The following is a 24,181-nucleotide window of genomic DNA, read 5'->3' as shown; positions in this document are numbered from 1 at the left end:
ATGGGAGAAGAATGAGCAGCAGGTGAAACGATCTCAATTCACCCTTCTCCCATCTGAGAGATAGCAACCGAACTCGCTTGCAGGGCCCTCCCATTCGTCAAAGTGTCGCTGTACGTTTTCGGGCGCCGTCCGCTCTTGCGGACTGGCTTTTGCGAAGTAGAGATATTTACACGGCTATACTCTCGAGGAGCGCCAGTTCGTCGAGCTTTATCGACATGGATGCATGAAGCTGATGAAGCATCCCGTGAGAGCGGGAGGCGCAAGCTCTCGGGCCGAATACACATCTTGGGCCTTGGGAATGTAGGGACTTTTGTTGCTCATTCGCTTGCAAGTCGGCCATCTCCGCCTCCTATTACCCTCTTGCTACATAGTAGGAATCTTTATGGGGCCTGGTTAGCAAGGAAGAAGTGCTTAGCGGTCAATACAAACGGCCTCGATGATATCAAGACGGGCTTTGATGTCAACGTATTGAGTGAGCGGACTTGGTATTCGCTACCGTATTGGAATCAGAATGGCCAGCCCAATACAAATGGTGATAGCGTCACAGAAGAAAATCTGGAAGCCGGCGTGGAAGAGTCTCTTTCCCAGTCGGAGGAGGATGATGAACATATCGAATGCTTAATTGTTGCGGTCAAGGCACCGATGACTGCGAGAGCCCTGGAATCTGTCAGTCACCGCTTAACCCCTGACTCCACTGTGCTCCTTCTGCAGAATGGCATGGGCACCATCGAGGAGATCAACGAGAAAGTTTTCCCTGACCCGCATCAACGTCCACATTACATGTGTGGCATCATTTCGCATGGCTTGGCACGTAAAAGGGACGCCTTCCATGTTACTCATACAGGTATCGGAACTACTATAATCAGTCCTGTCTTGCCGGGTGATGTCTTGCCATCAAAGGATGAAAAGGATACGGATTGGGCACCGAGCACGAAATACCTGACACGTACATTGACCCTCACGCCGCCGCTCGTGGCTGTCGCCGAAACCCCTTCGTCCCTTCTACTATATCAACTTGAAAAACTGGCATTGAATGCTATCATTAATCCCCTTACAGCCCTGATGGACTGTGAGAATGGCGAGATTCTCTACAACTATAGCTTCACCCGCGTGATGCGTATGCTCCTCATCGAGATCTCGAGTGTCATCTGCGCCTTGCCTGAACTGCAAGGGATTCCTGGCATTGAGAACCGCTTTGCACCAGAGCGGCTTCGATCGATGGTGACGAAGCTCGCGAACCAGACTGCAAAGAACACCAGCTCCATGCTGGCTGATGTGCGATCTGGGAAAACCACGGAAATCGAATATATAAACGGCTATATAGTGCGCAGGGGGGAAGAGCTTGGCATCAAGTGCGCGGTTAATTATATGGTCAAGCATCTGGTGCTCGCCAAACAACAAATGGTGAAGCAAAGAGTGTCCGGAGCTATCCCAATCGATGTTTTGAACGGCTCCAAGTTATGAACAGCGCTTGGCACTAGATTATGAAATCTAGTCGTTCTTCGCGCTGGAGGTGGGCCGCCATTGGCAGGACCTCGCTTCTTCAGCAGGATAGCGCTTTCAAAGCTTTGTCGCAGAGAGCTTTGATCTGCTCCCAACGCCTAAGCAGCGTGCTCACTTTCCCATTGCACTTCTGATCCATTTCTTTGGAACCAAGAGCTTCCAGAGCGGCGATTGTAGTGTCTGCTTCCTTTGCGTATGCGCGAATCCATTCTTGGATGATTGCATTAGATTTCTGGGCGTCGGAGCTCTTTGTCGAATAACCAATGGCATAGTTCCGCCAATCTCTTCTTGTCATGTATTTCAGACAAGCAGCAATCTCGGTTCGATAGCAGGCACCTGTGGCGGTAACCTCATAATTGCTGGAAATTTCACAACCATGAGCATTTGATATCCGCACAATACGGCAGCAAGCTAGAGAATGGAATATAAGACATTCCAGGTTTCTTGGGGTTCAACGTACCCGTAATATTGCTGCAAATTCAGCTCCTCCTGAAGGGACGCAGTGAGGTCTCGGAAAATGATATCATCAAGGTATATCGCATCAGAACCATTCTCGTCGAGGTAGAACCCATCTGATCGAGGTTAGAGGTGGCATGCGCACGATGAAACCTGTTGGTCTTTCTCACATTCGACAAGTAGGAAATCATTTGGATGAGGACCATAGTTCATATAAATTTCCTCTCCGGAGTCTATCCACTGTTAGCAGAGTCCGCCGGGTTGAGACGCATTAATACCATAGTGCCTGATTGCCCTGAAGACATATTTTTGGCCGTCAAACTTTACATCGTCCTGTGAAAATGGGCAAAAATTTCAATGGTCAGAAAGGAGACAAAACGCCGAGAAGTATGATCGTGTTTGAAGCGGGTCAGGAACGAGAAGACAAACCTCCACATCCGAGTGATTAAAATAATCGGCAAAAGGCAGCAACGCCATGGCGTCATTTCGATCTTCTGGCGGCTTTTGACCCGGCATCAAGTAGTAGAAACTTCTTGTATTGACAATGAGCCAGTTGTATGAATAGCTCTCCCAGTCTACGTCTGGAAAAACAGAGACGACACTGCTCCAGGCTTTGTGCAATCTCTGTTCCTGTTGAGCAAGGAGGTTCTGGTGAGATGTCTCATAATCAAGCTCGTTTTTGCGCTTCCGTAAGGTGTTCCATGCGCCAGATATCGATGGCGGAAGCAGATTCATCTCACTGGCGCCGTCATCATAGCACGGATTGGGTCCCCGTAAAGACTGCGGCCATAAAAGGGGCATGCTGTCTTCGAAGTCCTGACGGTTCGGCCAAGTCTGTCGCCAGAGCTCATACTTCTGGAGATCCTCTTTGTCCCCGATAGTCAGGAAAGCAGCAAGTAGCGCATGGACGGAAATATCCTTTGGGAATTTTCGCTTGAAAGACGTGGGAATGTGTCTTGTTGTCAACATCGCTTTCAGTGGAACTGTCAGAATGACTTCGCCTTTCTTCATTCACCATATGTGAGTACAATTGTCAAGTCACTATTTAATCAAGACATACTTCAATAGCTCGTGTAGATATCATTCCTAAACCACGGCCTGCGAAGCGCGCAGGAGCAATTCCATTCACAATGACTCCTTGAGAGATGGCCCATTCCGTGAAACGATCATGGACTTCTCCAGGCCACCAGTCTGGCATCATCTTTGCAAGTTTGACCCGGACGGTCTCCAGGACTCAATTGCATGCAATAGCGTCGAAGAAAGAGGGAAAGATCGGGATTGGCTTGGCTTCGCTGCAATCCTGTCCTACCGAGTCCTATCGACCGATGCCTTTTAATACATGGTCAGATATCGGGGTATCAGATTCATATCACAAGAATACCCGTGCACCATAATATCTTAGCATGGCATCTGGATTCGTAGATTAACAAGAACAAATGATCAGCCCTTCATGATAAGACTGCAAGATAAATTCAATGCCGATAACCTTTTTTCTTATCGACCGCTTATCGGGCCTACGGCGTCCCAATGCCACCATTTGTGCCAGCCGGAGCTCTTCCGCAATATGAGAAGTTCCCGAAGCATCAGACCATTCTTTGGTTTCAATTTAAAACAGGGTCATGTCCACATCGACATCGAATCCTCTGCAACTCACAATATGTCTCTCCTCGGGAGGCGCGGGGCAGGACTTGCTGCTCGAGGGACCACTCTAGCACCATCAGCAACTGCAAGTTACCTCGTTCGGTCCTTCTCCGCCTTGAACAGGCCTCCGCCGAAATACCCCGGCCATGTTCCTCTAACCTTTCTTGAACGCGGTGCCCTGGCCGTTGGTTCTGCAGTAGGGTCGCTTATGAACCCTCGAAGAGCGGGTAAGGGATTGTGTCCGCCATTTGAGAATCATCAACCATTTATGTACTTATGATGCCCGGAGAAGCTAACGCAGCGTCCTCGTTCAGATCTCATTGCGGCTTTGGGCGAAGCTACTGCAACTCCCTACTTTATATATAGACTCCGCGATGCAATGCTATCTGATCCCACGGGCCGACGTATCCTTCGTGACCGACCCCGCATTACCTCCGAAACTCTGAAACTGCCTTACCTCCGCACCTTGCCCGAGAACTCAGTGGGGCGTACCTATGCTACATGGCTTGATCGGGAAGGAGTCTCTCCCGACACGCGCGATAGTGTCAAGTATATTGATGACGAGGAATGCGCATATGTCATGCAGCGCTATCGGGAGTGTCACGACTTCTACCACGCGGTGACTGGACTGCCCATCTTTGTCGAGGGAGAACTGGCGCTCAAGGCGTTTGAGTTTCTGAATACTCTCATTCCCATGACGGGGCTGAGCATCTTTGCCTTCGTGCGCTTGAAGCCCGCAGAGCGGGAACGATTCTTTTCGCTACATCTACCATGGGCGGTTCGCAGTGGGCTTGCCAGTAAAGAACTGATCAATGTATACTGGGAGGAGATCTTGGAAAAGGATGTTGACGAGCTTCGGAAAGAGCTGAGAATTGAAAGACCCCCAGATCTACGAGAAATCCGGAAATTGATGCGGCAGCAGCAAAAGCGCGAGAAGGAAAGGCTGGAAGGAAAATCGTGACCGATCAACAGAGCTCGTCTTTGAGGAGTCTTCAGAGATTCTGACTTAGGTATTACCAAAAGGAAGCAGTGGAAGGTTCAAAAGAGAGGGAGGAAGATTACCCTGAGACGATGGATATTTCGCAAACGGACATTTGGTTTCAAGGCCTCATACTACATCAGGCGACTAGAGCCAGCATCGACTGAACAAAGAGCTGAAGCTAGGGACAGCTCGCTCTGCCGGTGGATGTCTCCGTCGCCTGGATCGCTGTTCAGTAACCTCACAGTCGGGTATTTGTCTTGGTAAATCGTGAATCGTAAATTAACACCACTCATCAGCAACTGACATGCTTAGTTCAAGCTGGGTTCAATGACTGGGAAACAGGAAATTGCTCGAACTTGTAGAATACACAGCTTGCATGCTTCCGCTATGTTAGCTTGCATCAAAGAAGCGTGTAGAGAAACTTGAAACAACTGTCGAATCATGAATTAGCCAGTACCAGTTGTAACGCCTTGAAATTTTCCCAGAATCGGAGGAAGTAGAGGTATCCGAATGGGGTTTATCCGCAAGAGGCCGCTATCATGCAAAGGCGCATATTCGCCGGGAATATTTCTCTTCTCAGAGAGATGCGCTTATAAATCCAGCAGGTCATCGTCGTCATCCCAGCCGCCTTTACGCCTAGATATGACGATCTTTTGTTCCTCCTCGTCCTTCCGTTGATTTTCCGCGATGGCGTTCAGTAATTCTTTGAGTTGCTCTTCGGTGACTTTCTGGCGAATTTGCCCCGTCTGGGCAAGCATGATGAGCCTGTTCTCGACATCGATGGCGCGCGATTCTTTAACAAGACGGATTCGTCCTAGTCGATCGGCAGCTTCGGGCTCAAGGATTTGGTTCAGGATAGCGGAGCGACGTTCAGCTGGCGAGTCAGTTCAGTATGTTGCTGGGAAAAGGATCCGGTGTTTCCGTTCCGCGAGGTCATCATAGCATACCTTCAGCTTGTCTGCGAAGGAAAGAGTTAGCGATCATGTGTGCATTTGCCGATTGAAATAAAGAAGGCTACATGAGACGGAGAAGTGGTCGACTGGCGCCGCCTACCTTCTTTGTTCATCCTGACTCTCCCCACCAGCTCCTCGAGAGATGCCTTGTTGTTGCTGCAGTTGTGCGAGACGGGCCCGTCTGATCTGTGAATTATGTTAGTACTGGGCCGACACTACCAGATGGGGGACGTTCAAAAACGTCTCAGAGCTGTTGTACCAACCTCTTCCAGCTCCGCGTCGGCCATGGTGATTTATTTTCGTAAGATCAAAAAGGAATTCAGGAGGCTCAGGCTGTTTCGACGAGAATAGAGTCTGATGTTGGTGCTGGAATCTCCAATCGTTCATATGGAGTACTGAAGTTTTGAACCCCACTTCGTGGCCTGAGGCCACCATAATGGGGGTGGGGCGCCATGAGGAATCGACATTCTGGCTAGACTAAGGGAGCAAGTACGTAAGGTAGCAGGATCCGTACCTTTATGATTTGCAGGGCCATCCATGACGGTATCTCGGGCTCGATAAGGGTCGTCACCCTACGATGTACCTAGGTATACCACTGTGTTGCAATCTGTATGCATAGCCTGTTTTGTTCGCCTGGTTGGGCAACTATAGCTGACTGCCTCGTTGCCTAAGATCGACATTCGAAACTCGTTGGTCTATCTGTATCTATTTATGTAAGGTTACGATGGAGTGTCGAGGATATCTGGCATGTCTCAGACATTGATTGCGGGTTAGCGATCCACTCCTCTCTTCCTGCAGGTTGTAGGCGTGATGTGTAGGGAGTAGTGTCGTCGTCACTTGTCAATTGGCCACTCATCAAACATGATAGTGATCGCATTCAGAATGATAGACCTTATTCGGCAGATCCGTTTAAACTACTCCGTGAGAAAAAGGAGACTATATGAGACTTCTATGAGGATTATTCCCGACAACATTAACTGGTCGAACTCCAAGAAGGTACTCAGCTTCTCATGGGCCATGAATAGACGAAGGCTGGAACAAAACATTGCTATGGTAGAAAAGAAAACCAATTCTCCACCAGTATTGTGAAGAAGGAACAAAAATAGCAATTTCGCGATAACAATTCAGGTAATGATGTCTTAAGCGCCAGCCATGGAAGGGACCTGAGACTTGCGTCTTGTCTCTTGACGGAGAATCCGAGTCGAACGACGTAATTCCGTAGGTGCATCAAGATCGGCTTGCCTAGTTTGGAAAAGCGTAAATGACTCAGCAAGTGGATCCCGTTTGCCTCAGGCCAGTCCCAGCCACACCTGTCAATGTTCACCGTCAAGCGTCCAGTCGTTTGGGCCGGGAGGACAAGGCCAAGGAACCTCCCAGCAGTCCTTAACGGAGACCCGAAGTCAAGTCCGTTATCGCCTGCTCCTTCAAGACGCCTCCCAACCGCTTCCTATCCTCACAAAAGAGGGGTTACTCCGACTACCACTCCCTTCAACTGATTATTTACTACTTTCAATATATCACCCTCCCTTCATTCTAAATTCTGCTGTCTCTATATACTCTCATTCTGTCCATCGTCTCCGTCGTGTCCGACCCGTTCTCCCGTATCCATCGTCGACGCCAGTTCGATCTCTTGATGCCTCTTATCTCGACTCGCTAGCCGTTGCCTATTCTGCGAGTCCGGTCTCGCCTTTATTTTGAAAAACTATTCACTTGGGGGAAATTCTGAATGGGCGAGGTGTATCACCTATATTCATGGTCGTGACACCTGAACTGGGTCACCGCGCCGCTCCGTCTCTGAAATCGTTGCCGCTCGCTCCAATCCGCCATGGCAGAGTATGTGCCCATTGCCTCACGCACCATTGAGTATGGTGATAATGAAGTTACTAACTTCATGAGCAGTTTGATTGCATTCCAAACGTATCATTTACGGCATAGCTTCCTTTCACCTTCCAATATGATTCCCCGTCCCAGCAATCACAAGCGATCCCTCTCCTCCGGTCCCAGGACACTTTCTCCTGATAGAACGGTGATGAAGACCAAGTCCACAAATGATCTCGCAGCAATTGCCACCGAGAAGCCTTCTCTTGCAGGTCGTTCTAATAGTGCTGGGAATATTCCTGATAGTGGTTTCAGTACTTTGAGGGACCCAAGACTCGCGAATAACGGTGAGGCATCCGACACATCATCGACACCGTCCCATCATCCGGATTTGAGCAGTGAGGTTGCTGCTTTGAGTGTGAAATTGATACAGGCGATCAATAATCAGACTACACTCGATGACAACCTGGTTGCCACCCGACAGGAATTGGAACAGGCCCAGAATCGGATCAAGTCATTGGAGTCGGAAAACGAGAAGTACCGAGATGATATTGAGCAGGCAGTTCTTATCAGGAAAGCCGATGCGGACCGTGAGATCTCGCAGTTGAAGGCCGCTCTCGCGGAGGAGAAGGCTCAGCGCGCCATTGTCGAGAAGGGTAAAAAGACCATTGAACAGGAACTGGAGACTCTAACTGCAGCACTCTTCGAGGAGGCGAATAAGGTAAGTTAAAGTCATTTTCTCGAGAACACGTTATATAATTCAGTATCTAACATGACTGGAATAGATGGTCGCCGCTGCGAAGCTGGAGCGTGAGGCGGTCGAAAAGAAGAACGAACAACTACGAGCTCAGGTGAAGGACACAGAATTACTCCTTGCATCTCATCAAGAACAGCTAGCCGAGCTTAAGTCTGTGATGCAAGGAATGAATATTGCCAAGGACGATGTCGAAGTTCGCACCACCATTTCCACAGCGCCATCTTCGCCAGGTGGGCATCAACAATTACCAGGTATATTTACGAGGAGCTTGGAGAGTGCCGGTCTTCCCGAACCGTCCCCGCACGTCGAGGAGATCGTTCCTGGCCCCTCAACCAGCTTTTCTCATCTGCTCAAGTCAGTATGTCGGACGGATATTCAGGCCTTTGAAGATTTCCGAGAACTGTTCAGTCTATCGAGTGCGTCGAAGCCGCCAAGCAGGGCTCCCAGTGGCTCTTACGCCGGCTTGAATGTTATGAGCTTAGCCAATTTCAGCAGTGCTGGGTTTGGTTCGGCATCTTCATCCCCAGCCAAGTCCACTCATTCGCCGAATGGAAGCATGTCATCTCCTCAGCCTGCCACCTCCCATATCCCACTCAAAGAAACGCGCTTCTACAAACGCGTGCTCATGGAGGACATTGAACCTACTCTTCGGCTGGATGCTGCGCCCGGGATCTCATGGTTGACACGACGTGCGGTATTGAGCAGTATCTGCGAAGGAAGCCTTGTTGTTGAACCGATCCCGCCTGCAACAAGGAAATATGGATTTCCATGTTCACTCTGTGGTGATCGTAGACCTGGATCTGCCAACGAGAGGACACATCGCTTTAGGACGTCCGACAGTGATACTGCTCAGCGCTATCCTTTGTGTGTCCTTTGTCTAGAAAAGGTTCGCTCTTCTTGTGAATTTACTGGCTATTTACGTCTTATTTTGGATGGTCATATCCGTGCGGGCGATGCAGAAGAAGAGAAGGACGCTTGGGAAGAAACAGTTCGCTTGAGAGAGCGCATGTTTTGGTCCCGCATCGGCGGAGGGGTCGTCCCTACGTTTGCTCAGGCCAATAGCTTTGAAAACCATGGTCCGTCCCAATCAAGACGTAACTTGGGAGACCCGGTATTCAATGATGAGCAAGGTCGGCTTGATGCCGCTCTTGAGACATGTGAAACTCACGATCATGACAACGACCACGGCGTTTCGGACTCCGATTACGACAATGCATCCGTGAGTGGGTATACTTCCGCGTCAGGCGTTTCTAGGCCATTCTATGACAGTCCTCAGTCTCATGCTTCGGACAAGGAGCGAGATGAGTATCTTGAACATGGCGTGAGTCAAGTGACACTATCTGCGACTAGTGACGACCCCAAGTCTATCAGTCACGCTGAGGAGTCCCTCGTTATTCGGACCGCGAAGAATGATGACGACCATGATGATGATCGAAGCTGAGGACTTTCGCCTCAGCGTTCTCTCTGTTTTTCATCTACGATACAACTATCCTTCGTTTTCGAGTCCCCCTTTGCTGCCGCTATTTTTCAACTTACATACCCATTGCCCTTCTTGCATAGCTGCCCGTCAATGGCCCGACCGCGCAGCAGGCTACGTGTATTATTAATAAATATGGAGCTGCGGCCCGAACGTTTGTACACATAATTTGCACCTTTTTGTTCTTCTTCCCGCTTATTATTACCATTTTCATTGTGGGGTTGTTCAGGACTGTTTTGACTTGGCTTCCCATCGAGCATCCAACTGACCTGAGATCAATCCATTCTATCCAGCGTATTTTGTTCCTTATTCTGCTTGGTCATACCTACACTTTCGGCCCCTTTTATCCGTCGTTTCCATTAATTCTCAGCGGAAAGGCTTCAGGCTCTGATATATGGAGTGAATGGTGCACAGCATGATTTGTGTCTGGTACATGACATCTACTTGCACATATACGATAGATTTTTGCAAATAATGATGAACTATTCGGGAATATTGACTGACCGTCGCCCACCCTTATGGATCTACACTTTAAGTCAGCATACCCATCAATACTGTAGTTATGATAGCTCGACGCTGTAGCAAGTCTTCCACGGCCATACTCTGAGTAATACAGCGTATTCACGGATTTTGAGAGAATTCTTTGATTGCACAGTCAAACATCCAAATTTAGTCATTAAACGAAGGGACTAAATAACCGGGCGACCGTAACATTTGATAGTGACCAAGGAGCAAGAAGTAATACTTTACAGGTAAAGTGAACATGCGCCTTTTCGTAGAAGAGAGTCCAAGGACAAGTACTCCAGAATGAAAAACGCCTCGAAACAATTTAGATTTCCCCCAGCTATTTCTAATGCTCTAACCCTGCTTGTAACGTTCGTGAATTTGTCGAATCTGCTCCTCGATATTCAGACTCTGAGGGTTAGGCGGGCCCCCTGCAGGACCAACCATAGGCGGTGTGGGGCCCGCGCCAGGGGGGTTCTCGTAGGCCATTCTTTTCTTCCTTGCTTCCTCCTCAGGATCAAGGCCTGCGGTGAGTGATGAATCGAACACGTCGCTTCGCTGGCTCGCCAGCCGTTTCAGGTTATTGACCACATCGGCGGTCGACAGGTTCGTGGTGGCACTCCGCGACTCGGCCTTGGCGCGCTGCTCCTTCCACCGGGGATCCAGCAGTTCGATACGCATGTGCTGGTCGAGTTCAGCCACAGGGATCTGTTGGTGACAGTTGGGGCAGAGTGCAGTGGCGCCGGAAGGATTGAGACGGCGCGCTTGTGCGCGCGGTACGTAGTCGGAGCGGATGCGCATCGGTTGCTGTCCGGGGGCCGCTTTGGCAGCTGCTTGTGCGGCGGCGGCCTGTTCTCGGGCCTCCATCCGCTCCCGAATCCGTTGCTCTTCTTCCTGCGCGGCGGCAGAGGCCATAGGATAAGGTTGCGGTACCGGTGGTTGCGGAGGATATGGTGAAACGGACGGAGGGGCGGGTTGTGCCACTGGTTCGAATTGTGCTGGAGGATAAGCGTTGTAGTAGACTTGGGCTTCCTGGTCTGTTGGCATCGCTTCTTCGATCCGCAGTGGGTTTAGCGACATCATAGCTTTTTGTTCCAGGGAAGCGGATTGTAGATCGTTGAGAGATGTAGGTGGGGGTAGGTCGGCCTGATCGTCCGCTTCAGTGAAGAGAACAGTCTCTACTACCACAAAATCATGCCAATCGATCTGCGCATAGGCTATCCGTTCCTGTTCCTCCTCCTCTTCCTTCTTCTGTTTCTGTTGCTCTTGGTACTTCACCCACTCAGCGCGCTGTTTCGCCCGCTCCAAGATGTGGAATTTGTTCTTCACATTGTTTTCTAGTTCGGCCATTCTGCGCTTTTCTGACGTGGACTCATCGATTCCTTCTGCTCTTAACAGGATGGTATATTGATCGACCAATCGAGTGAAAAATTGATAGAGACTATGCTGCGGGCGAAGGAAATCGAACTGAAAGTTTCTTGCTTCACGTTGCGACAGAGCGGTCATAAAAGACTTGCCCCTCTTGGCAACATAGAGGGCCGTAAGTTTAACAACCTCCAGATCCTGCGCGTTGATTATAGGCATCCGAGCCGAAAAGTGAAATGCCGGTGGCTCTGCGGGCCCCTTGGGCTTCTCTGGTTCTGGAGCTGCCGTTGGCTCGCCTGGACGACCTGCTGCTACTGTGGTCCCTCTTCCTTCTTTGATCTCGTTCAACCGCCACTGGTAAAAGCTCGCATAAGCATCCCCGGGGTTCAGAAACGAGAATTTCGGGTTGTTTTTCTCTTTTTCGCGCACACGCTCTGGAAGAGTACTGTTAGCTTACAATGGAACATGAGATCAGTGAAATCGACGAATAGCAATGGCGCACCTTCGAAAACAAATCCATTCCGAGCAACATAGCCTGCAGTCTTCTCCACGATAGCTAAATGGAAGGTCAGCACATATCTCCAGCAGAAACCTTTTGAGACGAACCTCGAATGTCTTTAGGTGGGAGAACCACGCCCTCTGGAGGTTTGTTCACCTCATCTGGAAGAGTTGGAGTATTTCCATTAGAAGCCATTTTCAATGCCAAAAGCAGAACGACGATGGGCAATGTCAGGATGGTGTGGTTGCTGTCCTTGACTCCGCCGGCGTGCTTTTTGCCCTGGGACTGACTTCATTGGGATGGGAAGTTGCCGCGCCCTGTTGGCGGCTATCGGATAAACGCGCGCATAGGCACTACTATTATTGGTGGGGCCTTTTAAGGCCAGCTCAGAAATTACAACTAGTAATTTATGTCACAAAACTTTATGGCGGTACTTCGTACTCGGTACATAAGGTACCTTACCTTTGTTCCTAGGTACATCCGCATCCGTACTACTTGGTCCTCATCTATTGCGGCTGCAGGTACTTGGAGGTTCTAAGAATGGAGTTGAATGGCGGCAGAGATATTCATTTGATAATGAAACCTTGACAGGACAGACGTTCCAAAGTAAAGTCAACAATTTTCTATGAGATAGTTAAGTACCTGCCACCAAAACTCGCCCTTCACAGTGGTTCCTCCCTAAGTACTCCGAACACGCCGGCCCCATACTACCCTTACTTAGCTCTTGTCCGCCTCCGCTGACATCTGGCCTAAACTGAGCTGACGCTTTCTTCGACCTCCTGATTGTTTCACACATGTTGTCCTGCTTTTGCTACTCCTTTGATAGTAGCCTTCCTCCTCTTACTTTCACTTTTTAATTTTGTCATGGCGAGTCGCATTTCGATTCATTACTCTCGTTTATAATCCAAATTCAGTTTGGTTTCATCCTTCGGCGTGGGGTAATCTAAGAGCTCCCCTCTCGAGTCGGAGCATTCTACCACTCGTGCCAGATTATTTCGCTGTCTGACGGCATAATTTCTTTACTTGTTATTTGATCTATCTACTTTCGCTCCAATTGCGGGGGCACCAATCAGATATGTCGCAAAAATCGAAAGAGACCTTACAGGTCAAGCCTTTGCCCAGAAAAGGCCGCTCTCCAAGTCGCTCTCCGAGACCGAAGGATCGCAAGAAAGTGCCGGCAAACATATCAAGCTATGGATCGGAGGGTGTCAAGGATAACAATATATTCCACCTTCCCACTTCGGACTATAAGGCGCTCGTCTTGGTCACACTTGTTGCTCTGGTTGTTCGTCTCTTCCGTATCTATCAGCCTTCTAGCGTCGTTTTCGATGAAGTCCAGTACGTCTTCATATCACTTTTTGAATGCACATATTGTGGGTACGCTATGACGCTAATAATTGGTGAACAGCTTTGGCGGCTTCGCGAGCAAATATATAAAAGGCAGATTTTTCATGGATGTGCACCCTCCTCTCGCCAAACTGCTCATCACACTTGCTGGCTGGCTGGCTGGTTTTGATGGTAATTTCGACTTCAAGGATATTGGCAAGGATTATCTTGAACCCGGAGTCCCATACGTTGCTATGCGCTTGCTTCCAGCCGTATTGGGTGTCCTTACTGTTCCTTTGATGTTTCTGACCCTGAAAGCGAGCGGTTGCCGAACTATAACTGCTGTTCTCGGGGCCGGAGTCGTAATCTTCGGTAAGATGATACTGATATATGTATATTTGACCAAACTATGTTCGCTGACCATCTGCAGAAAATGGTCTAATCACTCAATCCCGTCTAATCCTGTTGGACTCGCCGTTGGTCTTCTTCACAGCGCTCACGGCGCTGGCGTTTACTTGTTTTACAAACCAGCAGGAGCTTGGGCCTTCTCATGCCTTCCGTGGACCCTGGTGGTTCTGGTTGGCAGCAACTGGTTTCTCCCTGGGCGCCACGTTGAGTGTTAAATGGGTTGGGCTTTTCACAGTCGCGTGGGTCGGTTCTCTCACTATCCTGCAATTGTGGGTGCTTTGGGGCGATGCCCAGAACATCACACCGGTATGTCTTCGTTATTGATTAGAGCATCCTCACTCTATGTCAAAGCTAATTGCTCCAGCGCTTATGGTTCAAACACTTCTTTGCCCGGGTTTTCTGTCTCATCATCATTCCCCTTGGCTTTTACTGTGGAATGTTCGCAATCCATTTCTTATGCTTGGTCAACCCGGGAGATGGAGATGGATTCATGTCGTCCGAATTCCAGGCCACATTAAACTCCAAGGGAATGCAAGATGTTCCTGCGGACGTTGTTTTCGGTTCGCGTGTGAGCATTCGTCACCTGAACACCCAGGGTGGCTACCTTCACTCTCATGCCCATATGTATCCCACGGGAAGCAAACAGCAGCAGATCACTCTCTATCCTCACAAAGATGAGAACAATGTCTTCATCCTTGAGAATCAGACCCAGCCCCTTGGTCCCTTTGGACAAGTGGAGGGCCCTTACGCTTGGGACAATATTACTACCGAGTACATCCAAGATGGTGCGGTGGTAAGACTCTACCATGCGATAACACATAGGAGGCTTCACTCGCACGACGAGCGACCTCCTGTGACAGACGTCGACTGGCAATTTGAAGTGTCTGCGTACGGGTATGAGGGGTTCCCAGGAGACGCAAACGATCTCTTCCGTGTTGAGATTGTCAAGTCGAAGTCCGACGGCGAGGAAGCGAAGAAAAGGTTAAGAACGATCGAATCTAAATTTCGGCTTGTCCATGTCATGACTGGCTGCGTTCTATTCTCTCACAAGGTGAAGCTTCCTGAGTGGGGTTTCGATCAGCAGGAAGTGACTTGCGCCAAAGGAGGCACCCTGCCGAACAGTCTTTGGTACATCGAGTCAAACCACCATCCGATGTTGCCTGAGGATGCAGAAAAGGTCAATTACCGAAACCCTGGGTTCTTTGGGAAGTTCTGGGAGCTCCAGAAAGTCATGTGGACTACAAATGCTGGGCTGACCGAGTCTCATGCCTGGGATTCTCGCCCACCATCATGGCCAACACTGCTCAGGGGCATCAATTTCTGGGGTCGTGATCACCGTCAGATTTATCTCCTCGGCAACCCCTTCATCTGGTGGTCGTCGACTGCCGCCATTGTCATCTATATTGTCTTCAAGGGCATCACCGTTATCCGTTGGCAACGCAGTTGTGGTGATTACCGCAACGTCAACTTCAAGCGATTTGATTATGAAGTCGGTACAAGCGTACTTGGCTGGGCTTTCCACTACTTCCCCTTCTATCTCATGGCTCGGCAGCTCTTTCTACATCATTACTTCCCGGCCCTCTACTTCGCCCTCATGGCGCTGTGCCAGGAGTTCGATTTTATCGCCAATCGCTTCAAGGCCTTCGGTCTGTCATCGAGGCCTATCATTGGCAAAGGATTGGTCGCAATCTTTCTGGCTCTCAGCATCTTCACCTTCACTCTTTACTCCCCATTAGTCTATGGCAATCCTTGGACCCAAGATGCTTGCAAGAAGGTCAAACTCATTAGCACTTGGGATTTTGATTGCAACACATTTTACACTGACGTAAGTGTTCCAGAATGGCAGCCTCCGCGACGAGGATACTAGATGAATGAACGCCCGACGGCTGACGACAACACATTAGCTTGGTCAATATGTTACTCAATTTGTCAATGCGAACCCAATTCCATCCTCAACGCCCTCCGCACAGGTAACCCCAGTTCCAGGATTGCCTGTCCAAGATTTACCCGTTCAGGAACCACCGGTGGCACCGCCCCAGCAGCATCAGCAGGAGGTTCAGAAGGAGGCTCAGGAGGCAAGCGTTACTTCCCAGGCCCAGCAGCCTCGCGGAACAATGGCGCGAGTGGAGTACCGTGATCAGCATGGCAATGTCCTTGATGAGGCGCTCGTCGCATCTCTTGCCAAGGAAGGTAAGGTTTCTTTTGAAACCCGGCACGAAACTCGGACTCGCCTTGAACACGCCCATGAAGTAGAGATGGTAGACGGTCAGATTGCACCGCCACATCCAGATGTGGAGGGACAAAATCCTGAGACTGTCAAGAACCAGGAACAGCAGGCTGCAGGAGACAGCCCAGCTTCGGTTCCTGTGGGTGAGAGCTCAGTCGAGGAACCAAGCTCCCCTGAACCAAAGCCGGCTAGTGAGGCAAACGAGGCAACTCAGAATTAATGCCATATATGGATTGTAATGAGTGGCTTTGGAGTGGTTGCTGGTCCTCTTTTCTGAACATTCGAGGCTTGGCAAAGTCGATTTCAATATCTCTTCTGTTGAACAATATTCTTTTTGGCTGAATGAAATGTGCGATTATTTGTGTGATTTCCACAAAAGTCTTCATGCAAACCATATCCACTGTAGGGTAATGCCTGACATTTCTGCAAAAATAGCATGAAAAAGAACAAATGATCCACGTATTGATTTCCATCAAAACATACTATGCACACAAAGCTCTGGCATGAATCTGCACCCCAAACTCTAGTCCTCACAGTCGCTTTTAGTGTACAGCAGTCAACATCGGAACACATCCGATGTTCGTCTCTAGCTCTCGATTCTCCGCCATATGGCCACCTAGTAGTCCCACTCCTCCTTACCGTACTTGTTGAAGCGCTCGTGAAGGTCCTATGGCAACAAGAAGTGGGTTGTCAGCAATCAATCCACATGTACTACCGGACATAGCATCCGTGCATGACGATAAAAAGCGAGGGGTCATTACCGCGGGCAAAGTGACATTGGGGACAATGACGGTGTTCAGAGCGCTGGGAGCGTTTCTGAGGGGCTGGCTCTTGTCCCCGTGAGGGTGGTACTGGTACTTGTAGATCTTGCCGTCGTCATCGCGCTCCCAAGGCATGGAGCTCTCGCCGATACGAACGTTGCTCTCAGAGGTGACCGAGGTGGGCTTTCTACCGAAGTACCTGTTGACAAATAATTGGTAAGCGGCGTCCGCATCAATCCAGCGTGCAATTGGCGACAATCGGGTTATGCAGTCGCTTTTTGTGTTGAATGTGGGCGATAGGGAGGAGGATCATTCACCATCCAGCAATCAGGAAAGCTCCGGACATAACACCGAGCAGAACCTACAACACGGTTTAGTGAGGAGTCCAATCAGTCGAGTGGAGCTCAGCAGGAGATCCATACGTAGAGCTCGGGGTCGCGCTTGGGGGCCTTGTCGAGGGTGGCCTCCTCAAGCTTGGAGCTGTAGTTTCGGCGCGGGGCAGCCCGGAAAAGAGACTGACGGGCGAAAGCCCGACGGGAGGCCATGGCAGCAATTGAAGACATGGTGACAATTTGTAGATTTCAAGACTGGTTGTCTGCGAAGACTGCAATCGGGGTGTTCTCTGAGAGAAAGTGGGAAGATCGAAAGTGTCAAACGATGATGTTGCCGGCGCATCATCAGGTGACATCCCGTTGGCCCATCCGCTCCCGACGCTTAGTCATGCATATTGCTGGGCTGGGACTCGCCGCCTGCAAAGGCAAAATGTCATCGTTCAATGAGTCGCCGAGCGCGCAAGGGTGCCAACGCCTCGTCAATGCGAAAAAGGGTTCCAGGGTGCTTGCTAACTCACTCGCCTTTGGACTGTTTTTCCTTCCAGCCGTGATGTGACGAAGACCTGTCTTCATCCTCTTACATCCGCTCATCAACTTTGCAACTATACTCAAGGTCTGTGAGGACCATACCATTTAATTTCCCATCTCCGATAGGGGGCGATGACATATGCCCTGTTCTGCTCTGCTCCCAAGGGCTTGCAGTATTGAGATTTTACAAGCACACATGAAAACTAACTACACCGCTATATTATAGGTTGCTTACATTCCTTTACGGTCCATTATTCCTATTGCGAAAGATAACGCAGAAATAGCTCCCTGTCGCTCCTTATCCACGTCTAAACTCCGATTAGCGTCCTCTCATATATTTTTTTTGCGACTGGGCTGCCATAGACTCAGCAGTCCCCTAGTATTCTTTCGCTTCCTTCACTACAGGCTACACCATGATCAATCGGCATTCCTACTAAGTAGAGATTCTTATCAACTCGTGGACAATCATGTCGTCTGCGCCGGAGACGAGCGATGCGGCTCATGAATCGACCGCACAACCTGTCCTCGGTATTCCACGCCCTCCTTCCGTCGGGGGCATCTCCTCTCGAATGACAGACGTGGCATCAGAAGATGGCGAACGATCCCAAGCAAATACTGGGATTTCATCACGTCCGCCTCAGTCGCAGAGATCTCTTTCTAGACGAGGCCCCCCCCCCGCGAGAAGTTCAATCACCGCACACAGCCAGATGACAAGTAGACCAGGCAGCTCTGCTAGCAGATTGAGTCGCAGTCACATTCCTTCGCTCACTGCGCAGGGCTTTTTTCGACCTATGTCTTCTCAGAGGCTCCAAGCGCATCGAGGTCGGCCAGTCACTAAAGAAACGGCAACGCCATCTGAGGATTGGAATGACCAAATCGACCAAAATAGGCGAAGCATGATCTCGAATAGCACTTTCCCCCAGAGTTCTGCTCCACAGGAAGAAGCTCCTCCATCGCGAGGTACCGAGTTTACGGATCCCATAATTACAGATCGAAACACATCGAACGCCAGTCCCATCGGAAATACGACGTCAAGAAGCGTGGGCGAGAGTGCGAAACTCTTGCACGATCGGGACAGAGTGTATAAAATTACGCCGCAACACCTCAATCTGGGAGCGAATAATAGCATCGAAAACAGCCATCCTCCCCAACGATCCCCTCTCTCGTTTCTGTCTCTACAAAACAGAAATCCTGCACCAGAACCCCGCGATAATCGTGCTCATGAGCGACTGTCATCTGCAGACTCATCCCCTGGATCCATCCAGAAGCAACATCACACAACACCTAGAGCTAACTTGGGCAAGAATTATGAGTACTTCACCGGTAACACCCTGTTCTTTGGTGGCGGTCGGTTCCAGAATTCTAGAGACAAGCCCATCAACATTGCAACTGGCATCTTTGTGGTTCTGCCTTCCGCTTTGTTCTTTGCATATTCGGCTCCTTGGCTTTGGCATCATATCTCACCTGCGGTCCCGATATTGTTTGCCTATCTTTTTTACCTATGCTTTTCTTCATTCATACACGCCTCGGTCGTCGATCCTGGGATCATTCCTCGAAACCTTCATCCAATGCCACCGCCGGAACCCTCAGGCGACCCATTGATGATCGGACCGCCGACTAATGACTGGGTGATGGTGAAGCTGGCAACATCTGATGTCGCGGCAATGGACGTTCCGGTGAAGTACTGCAAGACTTGCAACATCTGGCGCCCACCGCGCTGCTACCATTGCCGCGTATGTGACAATTGCGTTGAAACTCTAGATCATCACTGCGTTTGGCTGAACAATTGCGTTGGCCGCCGTAACTACCGGTACTTCTTTGCTTTCGTCAGTTCTGCGACCCTCCTTGCGCTGTTCTTGCTTGGAGCCAGCCTTGCACATGTTCTGGTGTATCGTGCTCGCGAAGGTGTTTCTTTCGGCTCCGCAATTGACAAATGGAGAGTTCCTTGGGCCATGGTTATATATGGAGCACTAGCAGCGCCTTACCCGGCCTCATTATGGGCATATCACCTCTTTTTGGTAGGGCGAGGCGAGACGACAAGGGAATACTTGAACTCGCACAAGTTCGCCAAAGCAGACCGCCATCGTCCCTTCACTCAGGGGAACATATTCCGAAACTGGATATCTGTGCTAGCGCGGCCCCGCCCTCCGACCTATTTGCAGTTCAAAACGCCTTATCAAGAGGGTGACCAGCGCTTGAGCGCTCTGAAACGGAAAGACCGGCCTCGAGATGTCGAAGCTCAAGCGGACATCGAGATGCAGCGTGTTCCTCCGACTCCACGGCAGAATTAACACGGCTGTGGTGTTGGGTGAGCTGATCCTCACGTCACTATCTATTCGATCTTCTCTGAAGCTAATCGCATCTCTGTGATTGCATTCTTTACACATTTTCTTTTTCTTATATTTCTATATCTTTTTATTCAAAGCCACTGATGCTGCTTTGATTGACTTGACCTCTGTTGTTGTGACTATTAAACATCAACACTTCACGATCTTGATATCTTTGCGCATTCCCTTCTGATTTCCTAAGATTCCCCCATCCAAATAAGACCTTGCAATTGAGCGATCTCGATTCATTTGCTCTTCATGACTGTTATCTCTTTCTTCATATCAATCCACAATTTCCCTCTGATTGGGGCCCTCTGTCTTGGTTCAATTTGTTGGGTTGGGTTTATATCACGCGACATCAAGGATATATGTATGATAATCGGTTCTGACCTTACAGATAGACAATGAATAATTCATTCAAGAGAGAGAGCAAAGAGAAGAGCTCAGTCTGTATCCATCCACTGTCAAATGTAGCTTGTAGGCGCCTGCAGAGGCTGTTATCAAATGCAGAAGGTTCCGCATGTTGGAACTCCAGATGCTTAAGAGTTCGTCCAAGCTCAATTTGCCCAAAATTAGATGGCAGAACTGAGCGCAGAAGATCGTGCCCAGAAGACTTAGTGTTGTCCGTAGTCTCGCTACTGTTTCCCTCTGCATTCCGCGGCCGTGCCTCCCCTCCGGCCGTCCCAAACTGGCTGACGACAGGAACTGGACCCCCTCCGCACCTTCAACTTTCTCCTTCCCTTTCAATGCCTTGCCGTCCACCTTGCTGAAACCATCCTTTCACTCATTTGTACTTCATACCTTTCAGCATGTTTGTCAAAGTCTTGTTGTGACCTGGTTTTTGAGCTGTAGAGCGTTGTGCAGATACGGCTGATAACAGGAGCACCTATTGTAGCCCTTGTCCGTTGTGATCGCATTCAACTGCAGGCAAACAACAAACCCTTCCCCAAGCCCCGGACTGAATCAGACAAAAGGTGTTTTTATTCTAGCCTTCCTCTGCACTCTCAACTGTTCTAGCAGCAGAATCACGTACACATCGTTCTCAAGGAAATCGAGATGGGAAAGCGAACTAGATCCTCCGTCGCGTCACCCGCGACACCCGCGACCCTCTCAGACCTCCAGAAGCACGCTCACGAGCACGTCGACGAGACAATAGGTCTAGAAGTGCCAGAACAACTTCTTACACCTGAGAACAGCCGCTCCGAAACCTCCAGCAACAGCGAGAACGCGTGCCCTGAAGAAAAGCCTACGCTGCGACGGTCGTCTACACGTGTCACACGCTCTTCTCTACGGGCTTCGGGTACATTTGAGGCCAAACCTGAGCAGGAAGATGCAATCATCACGTCCTCATCTGGTGAAATGGACCCTACGAATTCTAGTGGGAAGCTAGCCAACGATGTCACGAAACTCAAGCGGTCCCAGTCCTCCCACCTCCGGCACAGCATAGCGGTTATGGAAACCGCCGTTTGGAGCGAGTCCACGCTTACACGACATATCATGGAGGTTGAGGACCACCTAATAATTCCAGATACACCTATCTCCAACTCGTCCCAAGAACCACAGCTAGATGAGCTTAGCTCATCACTACCGCAGCGATCACTGAGGAAGCGCGTGGAACGGGCATTGACCAAGGAGGATAGTTCCAACCGAAAGAAGGATGAATCGGCGGCCCGCATTGGTTATCTCAAACCAAGGCGCTCAACTCGTCTGAGTTTATTGGACAAGGCATCGGATTTTGTCGAGAAGGCGGGTAGCGTCCTGGGCAAAAGGTCAAAGGATATGATGGAGAAAGGGCAAAATCTTGACCGAAGAGCCAGTCTGCGGCCTCGTAACGTCGTTGCGCCCAAGGAGGAACCCGCCTCTCTCGCGTCAAGCGAGCCTCCGGCTGCGAAGAAACGACGTGTTTCTGAAAGCGACCTGCCGTCCAAGATCAAGGCCATTGACGAGTCCACTGCGCAAAGCGACACTGCCGCCAAAGAGCCCAGGTTCAAGCCGAAGCGCTGGCTGGCTCATGGACTGTATACTGGGCAAGAGTATACGACCGCCCGGCCCAGCCAAAACAGAAATAAGAACGCGAAGAGGCGATCTCAAGGCGTTCCTTCACAGCGTAGACTGCTGCCAATGCCAATGTTCGCAGGCGACCGACTGCTACAGTTGGGGAGGGATTTCCAGCTGCCTTTCGATATTTACTCGCCTCTTCCGCCTGGTCAACCCAAACCTGACGAATGGAGAAAAACTAACAAAAGTACGTTGACTATTGAATGCGCACTTGTTGAAAGAAAGAGCCGTACTAATTATTCAATCTAGATGTTTTTGTTGGAGAGGCGGGTAGTATATGGAGAGCCAACAAGCACATGGAACTGTCCAAATGCATGTGCACAGAAGAGACAGGATGTGACGAGAACTGTCAAAATCGGTACATGTTCTACGAATGTGACGATGGGAACTGTGGACTGGGCCCTGACTGTGGCAACCGAAGTTTTGAGGAGCTTAAGCAAAGGACAAAGGCCGGGGGAAAATACAACATTGGCGTGGAAGTCATCAAGACAGCCGACCGCGGATACGGCGTCCGCAGCAATCGCACATTCGAGCCCAACCAGATTATCGTCGAATATACTGGTGAAATCATTACTCAAGCCGAGTGCGAGAAGAGGATGAGAACGATATACAAGAACAATGAGGTATGTCCTTGATTAATGCTGTCACCTGAACGGAGGATTGATCTGAAGCGCTAGTGCTATTATCTCATGTACTTTGATCAAAACATGATAATCGACGCTACTCGAGGCTCAATCGCTCGCTTCGTGAACCATTCCTGCGAACCGAACTGCCGAATGGAAAAGTGGACTGTTGCAGGCAAGCCACGCATGGCTCTGTTCGCGGGTGACCACGGTATTATGACCGGTGAAGAATTAACTTACGACTACAATTTTGAGTGAGACTCTCCGCTACTCGCGATGTCACTTGGGTTCTTTCTGACTGTTACACAGCCCCTATTCTCAGAAGAATGTCCAGCAATGCCGATGCGGTGCTTCCAACTGCCGTGGAATATTAGGACCGCGACCCAGAGAAAAGGATCAGCGGTCCAAAGAGTCGAAGATTATTAGCCAGAAGAATACGTCAACTTCGAAGAAGACGACTACCACTAAAAAGGTCATTGGTACCAAACGCAAAAGCGGGACAGTGCTTGACAATTCTTCATCGCGGCTTAACAAAAAGCGAAAAATTCTGGCTCCCAAATCCATCGCGAAACAAGTCAAAAAGGTAGTGTCGAGAGCACGTGCGACGATTTCGAAGTCAGCGAACTCGGGAAAGAAGAGTACAGTGAAAGTGCAGACCAAGGTCTCCAAGACGACGGTCAAGAAGCCCGAGAGCTCAAGATCCAAAAGCCAGGCGAAAGCTAAGGAAACCAAGCCCAAAAGTAGCGTCAGACTTCCCAAGGTCAAAACCGCCAAAACGAAAGTGAAGGCGGCAGTTCTTCCCAAGAAGAAGTCACTTAAAATAATAGGGAAGTCGCCGTCGAAGCCGAAGGTTTCTCCTGCGTCTTCCTCGCCGTTGAGTCGTCCATCTGGGAAAGCAAAGGAGAAGATACTCAAGGCAGCCAAAGGCGCGAATGCTCGGAAACAGGCGACGAAGGGGAAGACAGCTAGTACGAAATCGCCTTGCAAGGACCCCACAAGCAACAGCATTAAAAAGCGCCCTGGGGCTACGGCATCGACTAAACGGACAAAGGGCGCAAGCACGGAGATCCTCCATTCGACTTAAGTAATAAAGAACAGACAACCCAATCTGGCGCTAGCAGTCAGACATTGCAACAGTATTTCAGATCGGCTGTTTATTCAATCATGGTTGTCCATTAGCTTCTCCTGAAGCGGTCGTGCTTTCGCTTCCTCGCTTTTATTTCTTGAATCTGCTTACGCTGCAGGCAAAATTCTCTTCAGCCCGTGGATCGGTCGTGATTTTGGTAATTCCTTGGTTGTCACATGGATGTTTCTCCGGTTTTTTCCTCTGCGCTGACTGTTATTCCCCTGTTCCACTGTTTGATCTATATGATGGGCGTCAGGTGTATCCCATATTGTCTCGACTGGTTGTTCTTGCTCGGGTGCAGACTTGGTGTTTGGATTCAAAGGGTCTCAAGGAATGAAGAATACTTAAGTTCTGGATTTTATAGCTAATATATTGATATAAACTGAAGACTGCATGGGGCTGTGCATATAGCACCTACAATAGATGCGACTCAATCTCACCCATATAGTCGGAGTATGCTGCCGCTGTCCGCCTCAGATATGCGACTTGTGCTTTATCTCAAAGTCTTCT

At 49.8% G+C, this 24,181-nt stretch overlaps 10 protein-coding genes across 10 annotated transcripts; 6 read left to right on the top strand and 4 right to left on the bottom strand.

The window, feature by feature from the left end:
• Window positions 1-219: 219 nt before the first annotated feature.
• On the top strand, window positions 220-1,464 carry ALT_2118 (ketopantoate reductase family protein; the record flags this gene model as incomplete). Its single annotated transcript, XM_033561999.2, has 1 exon — window positions 220-1,464. One exon carries the CDS (start codon window positions 220-222, stop codon window positions 1,462-1,464), a length of 1,245 nt encoding a protein of 414 aa, XP_033417890.2.
• A 79-nt stretch (window positions 1,465-1,543) lies between these two features.
• Window positions 1,544-2,928, bottom strand: ALT_2117 (ribosomal lysine N-methyltransferase set11; the record flags this gene model as incomplete). Its single annotated transcript, XM_033561998.2, has 5 exons — window positions 1,544-1,862; window positions 1,964-2,075; window positions 2,130-2,192; window positions 2,238-2,292; window positions 2,389-2,928. 5 exons carry the CDS (start codon window positions 2,926-2,928, stop codon window positions 1,544-1,546), a joined length of 1,089 nt encoding a protein of 362 aa, XP_033417889.2.
• A 688-nt stretch (window positions 2,929-3,616) lies between these two features.
• On the top strand, window positions 3,617-4,561 carry coq4 (ubiquinone biosynthesis protein COQ4; the record flags this gene model as incomplete). Its single annotated transcript, XM_033561997.2, has 2 exons — window positions 3,617-3,827; window positions 3,915-4,561. 2 exons carry the CDS (start codon window positions 3,617-3,619, stop codon window positions 4,559-4,561), a joined length of 858 nt encoding a protein of 285 aa, XP_033417888.2.
• A 611-nt stretch (window positions 4,562-5,172) lies between these two features.
• Window positions 5,173-5,822, bottom strand: ALT_2115 (DNA-binding protein; the record flags this gene model as incomplete). The annotated part of the gene is made up of 4 exons (XM_033561996.2): window positions 5,173-5,456; window positions 5,530-5,540; window positions 5,636-5,721; window positions 5,799-5,822. The coding sequence occupies 4 exons, from the start codon at window positions 5,820-5,822 to the stop codon at window positions 5,173-5,175; spliced, it is 405 nt and encodes a 134-aa protein (XP_033417887.1).
• A 1,667-nt stretch (window positions 5,823-7,489) lies between these two features.
• ALT_2114 (guanine nucleotide exchange factor SEC2) lies at window positions 7,490-9,551 on the top strand (the record flags this gene model as incomplete). Its single annotated transcript, XM_033561995.2, has 2 exons — window positions 7,490-8,074; window positions 8,139-9,551. The coding sequence occupies 2 exons, from the start codon at window positions 7,490-7,492 to the stop codon at window positions 9,549-9,551; spliced, it is 1,998 nt and encodes a 665-aa protein (XP_033417886.2).
• Window positions 9,552-10,445: 894 nt separating this feature from the next.
• On the bottom strand, window positions 10,446-12,150 carry ALT_2113 (SURP domain-containing protein; the record flags this gene model as incomplete). The annotated part of the gene is made up of 3 exons (XM_033561994.2): window positions 10,446-11,890; window positions 11,959-12,012; window positions 12,063-12,150. The coding sequence occupies 3 exons, from the start codon at window positions 12,148-12,150 to the stop codon at window positions 10,446-10,448; spliced, it is 1,587 nt and encodes a 528-aa protein (XP_033417885.1).
• Window positions 12,151-13,030: 880 nt separating this feature from the next.
• pmt1 (protein mannosyltransferase 1) lies at window positions 13,031-16,136 on the top strand (the record flags this gene model as incomplete). Its single annotated transcript, XM_033561993.2, has 5 exons — window positions 13,031-13,293; window positions 13,364-13,653; window positions 13,712-13,995; window positions 14,054-15,514; window positions 15,594-16,136. The coding sequence occupies 5 exons, from the start codon at window positions 13,031-13,033 to the stop codon at window positions 16,134-16,136; spliced, it is 2,841 nt and encodes a 946-aa protein (XP_033417884.1).
• Window positions 16,137-16,532: 396 nt separating this feature from the next.
• ALT_2111 (uncharacterized protein C3H7.08c) lies at window positions 16,533-17,240 on the bottom strand (the record flags this gene model as incomplete). Its single annotated transcript, XM_033561992.2, has 4 exons — window positions 16,533-16,583; window positions 16,678-16,876; window positions 16,995-17,038; window positions 17,100-17,240. 4 exons carry the CDS (start codon window positions 17,238-17,240, stop codon window positions 16,533-16,535), a joined length of 435 nt encoding a protein of 144 aa, XP_033417883.2.
• A 764-nt stretch (window positions 17,241-18,004) lies between these two features.
• Window positions 18,005-19,828, top strand: erf2 (palmitoyltransferase ERF2; the record flags this gene model as incomplete). The annotated part of the gene is made up of 1 exon (XM_033561991.2): window positions 18,005-19,828. The coding sequence occupies one exon, from the start codon at window positions 18,005-18,007 to the stop codon at window positions 19,826-19,828; it is 1,824 nt and encodes a 607-aa protein (XP_033417882.2).
• Window positions 19,829-20,920: 1,092 nt separating this feature from the next.
• On the top strand, window positions 20,921-23,629 carry ALT_2109 (putative histone-lysine N-methyltransferase (Ash1); the record flags this gene model as incomplete). The annotated part of the gene is made up of 4 exons (XM_033561990.2): window positions 20,921-22,109; window positions 22,172-22,545; window positions 22,600-22,799; window positions 22,855-23,629. The coding sequence occupies 4 exons, from the start codon at window positions 20,921-20,923 to the stop codon at window positions 23,627-23,629; spliced, it is 2,538 nt and encodes an 845-aa protein (XP_033417881.2).
• Between the last annotated feature and the right edge of the window lie 552 nt (window positions 23,630-24,181).

Source organism: Aspergillus lentulus (genome assembly GCF_001445615.1).
Source record: "Aspergillus lentulus DNA, contig: Alt04, strain: IFM 54703, whole genome shotgun sequence".
Lineage (NCBI taxonomy): Eukaryota > Fungi > Ascomycota > Eurotiomycetes > Eurotiales > Aspergillaceae > Aspergillus > Aspergillus lentulus.
This window is presented reverse-complemented; position numbering and strand designations above follow the sequence as displayed.